At 46.8% G+C, this 12,824-nt stretch overlaps 1 protein-coding gene across 6 annotated transcripts in view; it reads left to right on the top strand.

Annotated features, from left to right (window-relative positions):
• Window positions 1–12,824, top strand: part of RNF216 (ring finger protein 216) — a 108,229-nt gene that overhangs the window by 76,533 nt on the left and 18,872 nt on the right. For all 6 annotated transcript variants that reach the window (XM_084818314.1, XM_084818313.1, XM_084818309.1 and 3 more), the window contains 2 exons: window positions 6,835–6,932; window positions 12,309–12,531. In XM_084818314.1, the coding sequence (XP_084674440.1) occupies window positions 6,835–6,932; window positions 12,309–12,531 (321 nt within the window). The remainder of the gene's footprint in view (window positions 1–6,834; window positions 6,933–12,308; window positions 12,532–12,824) is intronic.

Below are 12,824 nucleotides of genomic sequence, written 5' to 3'. Positions count from 1 at the left end.
AATGCAGAGCACGAGAAGTGCGGATACGACAGTCACCTCCTCACTCCTCCTGCTCTGCATAGGATGCCCGTCAGCCTCCCGAGTCCGGGACGCCCGTCGGCCTCCCGAGTCCGGGACGCCTGTCGGCCTCCCGAGTTTGGAGGCTGACAGGCATCCAGATAGGATTGGGCCCTAAATGTGCTTTTGTCAGGGTTTTCCCCTTCATCAAATATTTCAAATACCTTTGGCTGTTGGGAAAAAATCTAGAGATTTAGATGTTCCAGTCAATTTAGTACATCAGGGGAAATGTTTCCAGGAAATCCACATTCCAGTTATTCTGGGATTAGAAGAGAAGAGAGCAGAGAATAAGCCTAAATATGTGGCCGCAGTCTTTACCGTCCTTGCCAGCTTGGTGGGCTGCACATTTCCTGGAGCCTCTTTATTTAGACTTGGCATGCTCCTTCCCAAAGGCACCAGGCCAGTGACAAAAGCAAGCGAGAGAATAAAGTTCCTTCGAATGTGGTTAAATTTCCCTCCCTTCCTGTCTTAACCCTGAGCCAAAAATGGACAGGCCTGAACAGGTAAGACCTTACAGCATGTCTGAAAGGTGCTTGGGCTTGGATGTCAGCCAGTCTTTGCCAGATGTGCCCCTCATGATGGCACATTTGAGGCACAACAGTGGCAGAAAAGGCCGCCCTCTTGATTTGCCTGCACACGGCTGTTGTATAAGCTTGCGCATGCACGCAACGCCACGTTAAGCAGTCGGACTTTGCGCTGGGGAGCTGACCTAATGTTCTCCCCCCCCCCCGCCCCTTTAATTCACAACACTGGAACAGCGATCAGGAACGTGGTGTGTCAGGATTCAGAGCAGGGAAGAAGGCCTGGCCCCAGGCAAGGAGCATCTTTGGCATGCACCCCTCTATTTTGTTCAGCCTTGTATTTTATTGCACCTGTAGCCCATTTCACAACTCTGATGCACAATTTATCCCTTTCGTTGAAGAGTGGTAATTTTGTGTGCTCGGATCTGACCTTGCCCCACACCTTTTGTAGACTGGGCAGTGATGCAAATCTTTCTGCAGGGATAGAGTGATAAAGAAATAAATTTTAAAATGTTAATGCTACGCTGCCCACACAGGTCAGTATTGCCAGCTTTACAAATGAAGATAAGCTATCCCAGCCATCTCCAACCTGCGGGGGGGCCCCCAGAATATGTTGGACTACAACTCCCAGCATCCCCAGCCAGCTGTGTTGTTGTGGTCCAACATATCGGGGGGGCTGCAGATTGGGGAAGTCTTGAAGCCAATGTGGTATAGTGGCTAGAGTGTTGGAATGGGAGTTGGGAGATCCGAGTTCTAGTCCCCACTAGGCCATGGAAGCTCATTGGGTGGCTTTGGGCCAGTCACAGTCTCTCAGCCCAGCCTACCTCACAGGCTTGTTGTGGGGCTAAAATGGAGAGGAGGGGGACTATGTATGCTGCCTTGGGTTTGTTAAGGAGGAAAAAAGGTGGAATATAAATGTAATAAATACATCAAATAAACTATGCTGCTTTTGTTTCAGCTGAGAGGTGCAACCTAACCTGCTCATAAAACCTCTTCTTCCATTGTGCAGTGATCAGCTGTAGCAGTGCAAGGCCTGTGTGTGAAGCACGAGACAAAATCCTCCTTGCGCAAGCTGCTTTCCTGCAGCAGGGCTATAAAAGTGACTTGCAAAGAAACGTGGAAATTTACTCAGTGTTTAAACATTAGTGAGGGAGTGTGTGTGAGAGACAGAGATTTCTTAATCTCAAAGGAAAAAACAAATATGGGTCATCTACGTCAACCGAGAACTCAGTTTTCTTATTCTTTGTGTTTTATCACATGAAAGAATTGCCTTATATGGCAAAAGGTGGACAGGACAGGCAGGGTTGGCCTTAAGACAGGTGGGAGCTGGTGAGAAGTGAAGGGTTTTGGGGTGAGCATTGAAGGCAAGGTGTCCAGGATAGGAGGATGGGCCAAAGTTTTTGCAGAATGTGCTGGACAGGTTGATGCTGCCTTATATGAGACAGGTGGGGAGGGATCTGAGTTTTAATATTTTCCCTATTTTGGAGTTTGGGGCCAGTGGGACTGAGAGGGGTATGGATTCCCTAAGGCAACCTGGTCAATTTGTGGCACAGGTGAGAGTCGATCTGGGGACTTCCTGATTCGTATCACAGTCCCTTGGCCCACTACACTGCAATGACTAGCTAAAGAAGTCCTTTCTTTACCTGGGCACACTCTACAGCCCTTTGCTGGCAGTTGCCTCAGGCCCCAGTCCTGAGTTCTGGGTCTGGGAATGCTATTGTGACTTCTTCCCTTCTCAGTATTAAAAGTAGTTTGCAAACCAAAATATTCCTGCCACCAACTGAAATCTTAACGGTTATGAGACAGCTCTTCTTTGCGACAATATGAAAAATACACACACAGCAAACCATCGAAACTGAGAAAATGACTTATTCTGAGGGTAGGGGAGAAACTGTACGCATCAATAACTTTGTTCCTGCACGAGGACATCATCTACTTCTGATCTGTATGTCTTGGAATGTTGATTCTCTAATAAATGGGGAAGCTTTGTTTTTATTTTGGAGGGAGTTCCTGTAAGTGGAATATTCCTCTTTTTCCATTAAGTTCTCTTCTGGGTGCCAATTTCATTTAACTCCATTCAGTAGTAATTATTGTTGCACAGTTGGTATAGCTGTAGGAGGTCCAGACTTCAGTGGTTTCGAATTATCCCATTTGTATTTGATTAGTGTTATTTCCTTGGCTTGGGAAGACTTTGAGCTGTTGCAAGGTTCAGATTTCCTAGGCTGATAAAGACACCCAGCGTTTTAGCAGTACCCATGTGTGTTTCCACTATCAAATGACTGAGATCGCAACTCTGCTTCCTGCCTGGCTGAGGGCAAAAAAGGCCTACATATGCAAATCTGAAAGTGTGGGGTCACAGCTATATTTATCTTGGCTGTATAAACCTAACCAGATAACCTGATTTGCCTGAAAAGTCACAAACTGAGCACAGAGTGCTTGATCTCACGTATACACTGAGCAAAACTAAGCATGCTGCTATCTTTCTTAGCTTCTTTGCTAAAATGAAAGAGCGAATGGTCCACCACAGTAATCCATACCAGGTGTCCCAGTTATTGTGATAGATTTATATGTTGGACTGCCTGTGAAGAGTGTTCAGATACTCCACTCAGTCCAGAATGTGGGACTCTGTTTTGACTGTGACCTGGCTTGCACATAAAGCTAAGCCATGGTTTATTTAGCCCATGGTTAACCCATGGTTTGTTGCCTTACCTAGGATTTCTTTAGCAGATGACCAAACAAACCACAGTTTGTTTTCTCAATCCCTGGGTTGTTTGTTCCCTCCTCCTTCGCCCGCTTCCTTCTTGTAATCCCAAATGCCTTAACGGCCCTGTAGTACTGCCATGCAGAACGGCTGTGTGTGGGTTGTGTTTTTTTTTACTACTCGTGCTCACCGCCTCTGTAGCCTGGCAAAACAACTTACAATCAGCCCACAATTCTAGGTTCACACATAACTATGCCCCATGGTTTAATCAATCCAGTGTTCACAACCCAACAACAAACCATGTGTTCTCTTTCTGGGTTGTTCATGGTTAATAAACCATGGTTTGCCTGTACGGCTGAGTTCACACAACAAAACAACCCAGAATTCAACAACCCATATATACCATGGTAAGCTTGCCTTTTAAATACAGATATCAGTGACACAGTTTTTCACCCTGAAATGAATTAGTCCCACCACAATGTGTTCAGAAGCATGTGTGCTTGGAACATTTTCCTTTCAATGTTTGTGGCACCACTCTGAAGCCTAGGATGGTGCACTGTTTTGTGTTTTTTCAGCAGAGCTAAGACTTAAGACTCCAGAGGACGTAAATCTTACAGATCACTTCACTTTCCCAGAATGAGACCCCACTGTGTTTGTAATTTAGCATGGCTGCCCTAGTATCCTAAAGAGTAGTGAACCCTACTCTTGGCAGCTGTTGGGCCAGATGTATGAACGGATAATTTATATTTCTTCTGTCTGTTTGACAGATATAGACTCTCGAATCTTGTGTGGTTTTAAGTGACTAGCTAGTCCAGTAAAAGCTGTTGTGTCACGTCCAAATACTGTGAGATTCACAATAATCTCACAATATCCTTGGCACTCTGAGGTTCAGTTTACATAACCCTCTTGGATTGCAGGGCGGTGGAAGCCAGCCCAGACGGCTTCCTGATTCATGTCAACACTTAGAGTTTCCCAAAGCACTTAGCTATGCTAAAGAGGGTTGGCTCCCATCTTCCTTGGCTCAGCAGCTGTTGACAGCTCGTTTCATCCTCTTAGCACCTTGATGCTGTGGCAGTATAGCAAGGGCGCTATTGCTGCTCTGGGACACTAGGTGGCAGCGTAAACTGGTGAATGCATTCGTCCTTTGAATAGTCCACACTTCTTAAAAAGAAGGGAAAGCCAACCACAAAGGTAGCCGTATTGCCTGTAACAAAAATGCCAAAATCCATACTAGTGTAATACCTTTATTAGGACAAGTAAAAGATCACCCCAAAATGTGCAGGCTTTTGAGATCTCCAGATCTCTTCGCCAGGCAAGAAGTTACAAAAAGCAGGTTGGAGGGAGGGAGGGAAGGGGGATAGTGGGGAGAGAGAAAAAATCTTATTTGATGGCGAAGTCACAGTGTCTGCATGTTCAGAGTCCCAAGATGAAGTGGGAGTGGGATCTGCAGACGTTCTGGTCCAACCTGTAACCATCACAATGTCTGCAGACCCCTCCTCTCCCATTCCATTTTGGGACTGAACCTATGCAGATACTCTGACCTCACCATCAAATGAGATTTTTCTCTCCCCCTCCCCACTCCAAAGCAGCTTTTTGCAACATCTTCCCTGATGAAGAGATCTGGAGATCTCAAAAGCTTACACATTTTTGTGATATTTTAGGGTGCAATCTTATGCATGTTAGACAGAAAAAAGTCTTACAACTCCCAGCATCCTCCAGCCAGCATTATCAAACCCTCAAGACAGTTTTAACCCATCCCAGTGATGGTGCCAGGTTTTAATTGGGGTTTGTTTTCACTCACAAGGGAATGAAACTTGTTTTCAGAAGTTGTGAAGGATTCAGGGCAGGCTGTGCTTCTTAATGTCATACGTGCCTTCCCAGGTTTGGAAGCCTTTACTTCAGCCTTCCCCCAACCTGGTGCCTTCCAGATGTGTTGGACATAGCATAGCATAGCTGGCTATGGAATTATGGGAATTGTCGTTCATCACATCTGGAGGGCACCAGGTTGGGGAAGGCTACTTTGGTGCTTGGTGGCGAGACTTTAGGAACATAGCAAGCTGCCCTATACTGAATCGGTCCATATAGACCGGTATTGTCGACACTGACTAGCAGCAGCTCTCATGGTTCAGGCAGGAATTTTTACTGTGCTTTTGCACAGATCCCACTCATTTCACTGGGACATTGTGCAGGAGACTTTCCCAGGGGATCAGGGCCCCTTGTTAGTTCATCAGTGCGTGGGGGAACAATTTGGATTTTTCCTCTTGAGTACCAAAGTGTCTCAGGCTGGTCTTGTGAATGTAACACGCTCCTCCCTTTGGAAATACAGATTTAAATTCCTAACCCCACCACCAGCCCAGTGCTGGATTTATCCTAAACAGTGCCGGCACCAGTTCTGTGATTCAGAAGGACAGGAATTGCTGCTTAGGTACCAATATTTCTGGGGCATTGAGCCGTAGTAGCTGAGCACAAATGGCCATTTAGTAGTTTTTCTGCGCATTGTGTCATCTTGAAGTTTCTTGTCTTCTACACCCGTATAAGGAAGCTTTGTGGGGTAAGTTAACACGTTGGCCGAGAAATTAGTATCTTATTTCCGTGTGGGTTTGCTCATTTAAGACGGCCTTCTCTCTCGCTTTCTGTTGCTAGGAGCATATTCTGTATCCCCTCCAGAACAGCATACAGTCATTGCAAATACCACCAAACTCTTGAAAATCTTGGGCAGAGAGTAGTGGGGGTGCTTAACTTTTACACAGGTGGCAAACCTGGGACACTGGTGCCCTGCAGATGGCACAGGAAGGCAGGGTGTTGTGGAACTCGTGGAACAAGGTGTCCCATGGCCTAGCTGGGGCAGAAGCAGCCTACCCTTCCGCCTGCCTCTCCCATTGTGCTCAGCCGCCTCTCCCCGGCTCGGTAGACTACAGGCAAAACCATTCCCAAGGCCTAGGGGGAGGACTCCATGCACAGATGGGGGATAAATAAGTTTAGGATGTATTCACGAATGATCCGAATGGAGCACCAGCCATGCTCATGTGAACCTGCCCGAATACTGAGATCATCTCCAGAGGTCCTCAGTGCCTAGTTCCCTTTTTGTACAATTCTCTCCCTAGAAAGGCTCGCCCGGCAATCAAATTTAATGTGTTTCCGGCCCCCAAATGAACTCCCCCTTAAAAAAAAAAACAACCTGCCCAGTTCTAATCTGTTTGGAACCATTTAATGCTGCTGATTTTTGTAGGAAGTACTATTGTTTTTAAAGGGTTGTTTTAGGTCGCTTGCATTTCTGTTTTAACTATATAGTGAGCCACCCTGGAAGGGGCTTTTTGTGTGTAAACCAAAGGTCGGAATATTTTCATATTTTAAATAAATAAACTGCATGCAGGTTTGGCAGAGAGAGACATGCACGTACCCCAGACTTGCTGCAGCACCATAATTTGGGTTCTGCGTTCATTACAGAATAGTCATAGCAGTGGCCGGTTATTTGGTCTCTTTTAAAAAAAAACACACAAAAAAAACAGTCTGATGGATGTTCCTGCTGCTTAATATGGCTGTCTCATTCTCTAGGAAACCTGCAGAAAATGCCAGGGCCTATGGAAGGAACACATGAACCTTACCTGTGAAGAGCTGGCTGAGAAGGATGACATAAAATACAGAACATCTATGTAAGTAACTTTTGGGTGTGGGGGGAAAGAGAGAACCAGAGAACATATTTTTGAGGGTTTTCTCTTAATTTAGTCCAATCTAGAAAGCAGCTGCCACTAAATGCTGTATTATTTACTGATTCCATGTTCAGCAGGCATGAGGATTTGTGTGCCATTTTTGTATAGAGGAAGCTGCCCTATGGATGTCTTGGTCCATCTAGCCCCATATTGCTGACACTGGCTGGCAGTGGCTCTCCAGGGTTTTGGGCAGGATTCTTTCCTAGCCCTACCTGGAGATGCCGGGGATCAAACCTGGGGCCTTCTGCATGCAAAGCAGGGGCTCTGCCACTGGCGCTTGTTAATAGCAATTGGCTTGTTTACATGAGTGCTTGGAGAGTTCAGGGACAGAAGATGTAAGGGTGGAAGTCCTGTGTCTTCCTCTCTGGCCAGCTTCAGCTAGGGATGTCTGTCACTGGGAAGTCTGGTTCTTTTTTCTGCCTCAATGGACTTCCTTGGCATATACAACTCACTTTGCTCCTGCAAACTGAGCTGCAGGCTGTTCCCTGAATTCAGGGAACACTTTTCCAGATGGTTTTTTTTTTTAAAGGCTCTGCAATTTGCGCAAATTTCGGAACAATTTGTGCAAATTCAGCTGTAATTTATGCAAGTTCAGCCGCAATTTGTGAAAAATGCTCAGAAATTCACACAAATTGCAGAAACCACCCCCCGCACGCAAAATTCCCAGAAAATCCATGAACTGGCCCAACTCACTGCAGATCGAGTCGGGCACCACAGTGGGAACCAAAATGACGTCCAGAGGCTGAGCCTTGGAAAACCCATCTAACTCCCCCCCCCCAAGCAGAAGTCCTTTATTATTGTACCCTCTGCAACAAGCATGGGAGATTTGGGACCCACTCTGAATCAAAGTCCGCATAGAAGTGGGAGTCGTTAGCACTTCTGGCCTCATGTCGTGCTCCCCCTCGATTAGGAGCCTGACAGACCACGAGCTGAAGGGTCAGACACAACTGTGTGACTTGAGCCTGATGATGTTTGTGGGCTGCTGGTTGACCAGACCTGATGCAGTGCATAGGTAAATTCAAATAACAAGAATCAAGCAAGAGTCTACCTAGGAGCAGTCTGTGTATGATAAAAACAACCTTAAAATACCACTGTAGAAAGAATAAAACAACAGCTGCCAAAACAAACACAACAGATAAAACCTAACCCAGGGGTGCACAGCCTTGGAGCCGGGGGCCAAATCTGCCCCCTGGGCTTCCCCGGGAGGCCACAACCCCATCCCCTTTCCCCCGACCACCAACCGTTCGGTGGTTTCCTGGCTTTTGTGTGGATTTTTTCACCCATTGACTTGCCTCTCCTAAGGTTTAGTTACCCTGCCTACCACTGGAACGCAGCCCCTTGAGAGCCCCTCCCAAGTGGAATTTGGCCCTCAGGCTGAAAGTGGTTCAGCACCCCTGCTTGACCCCCAACAGCCCTCCAAAGCACAAAGGTTTAACGCGGCATCTGAAGGCCAGGAGAAAGGGGGTCGGGTGCTCACGTGCAGTGGCAGAAAAGGCCTGTCCCAAGTTCCTGCCGCACAGCTTCCAAAGGCAGAGCGTGGTGGGGAGACACAGAGTAGGATCTCGACTGCCGACCGAAGGAAGTGGACTGGCTCCTGTGGGAGGAGGCGGTCCTTCGGGATTCCTTGTGGGGAGCAGAGGTTTTGCTAACGAGATCATAGCTGCTTCTTTTCATGGGCGCTATTCTGTGCCTTTCAACCACCCCATTCCCTCCTGGAAGAAAAAAAGAGGGCACATCCGTGTCTTCTTTTTTAAATTGATTGATACCCTGTTTTCCATCCACCTGGACCCACAAAGCAGCTTCTTGTTGTTGTTAAGTCGTGTCCGACTCTTCATGACCCCATGGACCGTAGCACGCCAGGCCTTCCTGTCCTCCGCTCTCTCCCGGAGTGACAAAGCAGCTTACAAAAATATAAAACATACATATTAAAAGAGGAAAAAAGAACACAGCCATTGCATGGCAGCTAAAACAGAGTAGTGGGGCTAGAGACATAGAGACTTCTATTTATACTCCCTCTGAAATAGCAAGGTTCTATCTTTACCCTAACGGTGTGCAAAGCGGAGAGGAAGGGGAGAGCTGATTTGGGTTTCGTTTTAACAGAGTTTATTTGCTTTGGGTAGCCATTGCTGTGCAGCTGAAATTCTACTCTGTTGTAGACAATAAAACTTCCTCTTTGAGCCAAAGGAAGAGGAAGCACAGCTGGAGTTCAGGCCAAGCTTCCTGCTCTGCTTGGAGTTTCCTGTTGGGAGGATGAGAGGGGAGGAACACGGGAGAGAGCAAGCATATGATCAGTGCATGCTGATTTACTGCATGTCCTGAGTGAGATCACAGTTGCCGAGAAGGAGTTTGAAATGGGGAGACTTCAAGCTGTGTCTTACTGGCAAATGAAAGCTCCTAGAAACAAGGCAGGCTCTGGAGCATTGGCGACTAGCTCTTGCCAGCAGGAAAAGTTTCAGGGCCCTTAAGGCGCCTTTATCGTGACCACAAGATTTTGAGTTACATGGAACTCATCGTCAGGTTGGATGTTAAAAGGAATAAATAAAAAAGGCTTTAAAGATAATGTAGTTGGTAGATGGGGAGGAAAACCTGTTCCTCTGCCAAAGCATGGTAATAGACGGAGGTGCAAAAATCTAGGTGCCCAGTAGCCACTGGTGTCTTTAAAAATGTGGGCCTGATGACTGGCTCTTGATAGACAACTGGTGCCCTCCAGGTGTTTTGGACTTCAACTCCCATAATCCCTTACCAGTGGCTATGCTGGCTGGGTCTGAGGGGAGTTAGAGTCGAAAACATCCAAAACATCTGGAGGGCACCAGTTTGCCTACCCCTGAATTAGACTCTAGTCCAGAAAAACTCTAGCATCTCCAGGTAGGACTGAAAGGCTCCCATCTGAAACCCTGCAGAGCCACTGCCAGTCAGTTTAGAGAAAACTGTGCTGGATGGGTCAGTGGTCTGAGCAGAAGGCAGCTTCCTACATTCCTAACCTGCGTGGGGAAAATGTAAAACTGTTGTCAGCCTCTAAACATCTAGTGTTTACAGACCAAAATAGCTGAAAGTCCTTTTGCAGCATCCCAGTAACCAAAGCAACCGGCACTGACGTTTTAAAAGCTGTCAAGCGACAATGCTGAGTTTGTGGTTCCTGCTATATATTTTCTGTCTGTCGGAGGTAAGAATCCTTGCGCCCTTTGACTCCAGGGGTTACATTATTTCTGGGTTAAAGCTTAGCTGTGCCGCTTCTTTGGCTCCCTGGGAAACCAGTTCTAAAGCCTACAGAATGCTGGCCTGCAATGAACTTTTTCAGTTAATTTGTCTCCAACTCATCAGAAGTTAATTCTAAATAGATAGCAGTTAAGACCTCCTTGGAAACATTATTGACTTTAAGGGGGGAAGATAGAAAAGGGATTATTTCAGCTCCATTTCCTGGAAAGAGGATATTTGGGAGGGCAGTATATTATTATAATTTGATTGGCAATACATAGGGATGTCACCCAGCTGAAGAAATGTTTGCTGATGAATCAAGAGTTTGAATCAAGGAACAGTGTAATCCTATGCATGCCTACTATTCAGTGGGATGTACTCCCAGGTAAGCGTGCACAACAGCCTTCTGTGACCTGGTATCCTTCAACACATTTGGAGCCATCCGGTTGCAGAAGGGTGGCGTATAAGACTGCAGCGTAAATTGGCAGAACTTGCATATGACCAGGCAGTAGTTTAAGGGAAAAAAGCATACCTTTGTTTTTAGAGGGTGTGTGGATCTGTCGCAGTAGTCGCCATCTCGAAGAGGCTTTTCCTCCTGTGAGAAACTGAAGGGGGACGGCCTCTTCTAAGATGGTGCCTGCTATCATTTTTTAAAATAAGCACTTATACTTTTAAACACACACACACAATTGCATAACATGTCTAATTCAGTAGGATGCCTTGTTGATGGAAAAGTTGATGGAAAAGTTTGGAAGTGATCTTAATCTAAGGGTGCTGCAGCCCTTGTTATACATTAAAAAAATACATTTTCTAATTCAGTTGGTTCATTTCTCCAATTTAGTGGATGATCACGGTGCTGTTTCTTGTTCAAGCACTCCCCCCGACCCTCCCTCTTTCTGTCTGTAGGTCACTCTGACTCATTTCCCCCCCCCTTCCACACTGCAACTGGGAACCATTGCAGGACTGTTGGGGGTTTCGCCACCTGCATGGCAGAAATCAGTGTTGGTCTAGAACACAGCTAGAGAACCTGGGGCTCTCCAGATGACGATGGGCTCCAACTTCCATCATCCCCAGCCCACATAGCTCATGGACAGGGAAGGTGGGAATTGTAGCCCAACATCATCTGGATTGCTTGCTACGGGTTCTCCGCCCCTGGTCCCTGAGAAGCTGTTGTTGGGGGCGGGGGGGGAGATGCCTTATACCAAGCCGGACTATTAAGCCATCTAGTCCAGTATTATCGACCCGGATTGGCAGCAGCTCTGGAGGCAGGAATGTTTCCATGCCAGGTATTGAACCTGGAACCTTCTAGGTGCAAAGCACCTGCTCTACCACTGAGCCCCTACTGTGTACTTGGTATAAGTCAGCTTCATAAGAACATAAAGAGAGCCATGCTGGATCAGACCAAGGGTCCATCTAGTCCAGCATTCTGTTCATACAGTGGCCAACCAGCTGTCGACTGGGAACCCACAAACAGGACATGAGTGCAGTAGCACCCTCGCACTCATGTTCCCCAGCAGCTGGTATACATAGGCAGATGTCTCTGATCCCAGAGGGAGCATATAGCCATCACAGCTAGTAGTCATTGATAGCCTTCTCCTCCAGGAATTTGTCTAACCCCGTTTTGAAGCCATCCAGATTGGTGGCCATCACTGCCTCATGTGGTAGCGGATTCCATAGTCTGACTCTGCGCTGTGTGGAGAAGTCCTTCCTTTTATCTGTTCTTAGTCTCCCACCAGTTAGCATCATGGGACAACCCCATTGGGTTCTAGTATTTTGAGAGAAGGAGAAAAATGTCTCCCTACCCACTTTCTCCATACTATGCAAAATTTTGTACACCTCTACACCTTCACGTGTGCCTTCATGGTAATTTGAAATAACTACCACAAACACCTGTGAGTCTATGAGACTGCTTTATACTGAACCAATTAGTTGGTCCATTTCAGCCTAACACTGTCTACTTCAATTGACAGCATCTGTCCAGGGACTGAGGCCCAGGTGCTTCCCAACCCTGCTGCTGCAGGTGCCTGGAACTGACCCTCCACATGCAAATCATGTGCTCTCTGCCATCGAGCCCCAGGCAGGTGTGTCTCTGTCTTATTCTTTCCCCCCAATTGCATGTTGCAGAGAAGAGAAGATGACAGCGGCTCGTATCAGGAAATGCCACAAGTGTGCAACTGGCTTGATCAAATCCGAAGGCTGCAACCGCATGTCGTGCCGCTGCGGCGCCCAGATGTGCTACCTCTGTCGAGCCGCCATTAACGGGTACGACCACTTCTGCCAGCATCCCCGATCCCCAGGAGCCCCCTGCCAAGACTGTACAAAATGTTCCCTTTGGACAGACCCTACGGTAAGTGCCTCCAATACACCAGTTTCCATTTTCCCTGTGATATTTGGCTCTCTTGAAGAATGTTCAGGTGTGCCGTGCCGTTGGCTCCGTCTCTTAGCTTCTTGTGGAATGTATGTAAATTGGGCCTGTCTGCCAATTTAAAGAATGCTTAATTTAATTATCTGACTTTTAACCAATTAATCAATTAAAATTGATTGTATACCGTCTGATCTCAGTGATCTGGTTCATGTATAATGACAACCCATGGTTGAAACAACCCATGGGTTGTCATGCATGACTGGGAGAGAACGAGT

The sequence above is a fragment of the Heloderma suspectum genome, chromosome 12 (genome assembly GCF_057233095.1).
Source record: "Heloderma suspectum isolate Gila_16-S chromosome 12, 16-S_ref, whole genome shotgun sequence".
NCBI classification, from domain to species: domain Eukaryota; kingdom Metazoa; phylum Chordata; class Lepidosauria; order Squamata; family Helodermatidae; genus Heloderma; species Heloderma suspectum.
The sequence above is the reverse complement of the archived record's forward strand: the minus strand, read 5'-3'. Positions and strand labels throughout refer to the sequence as shown.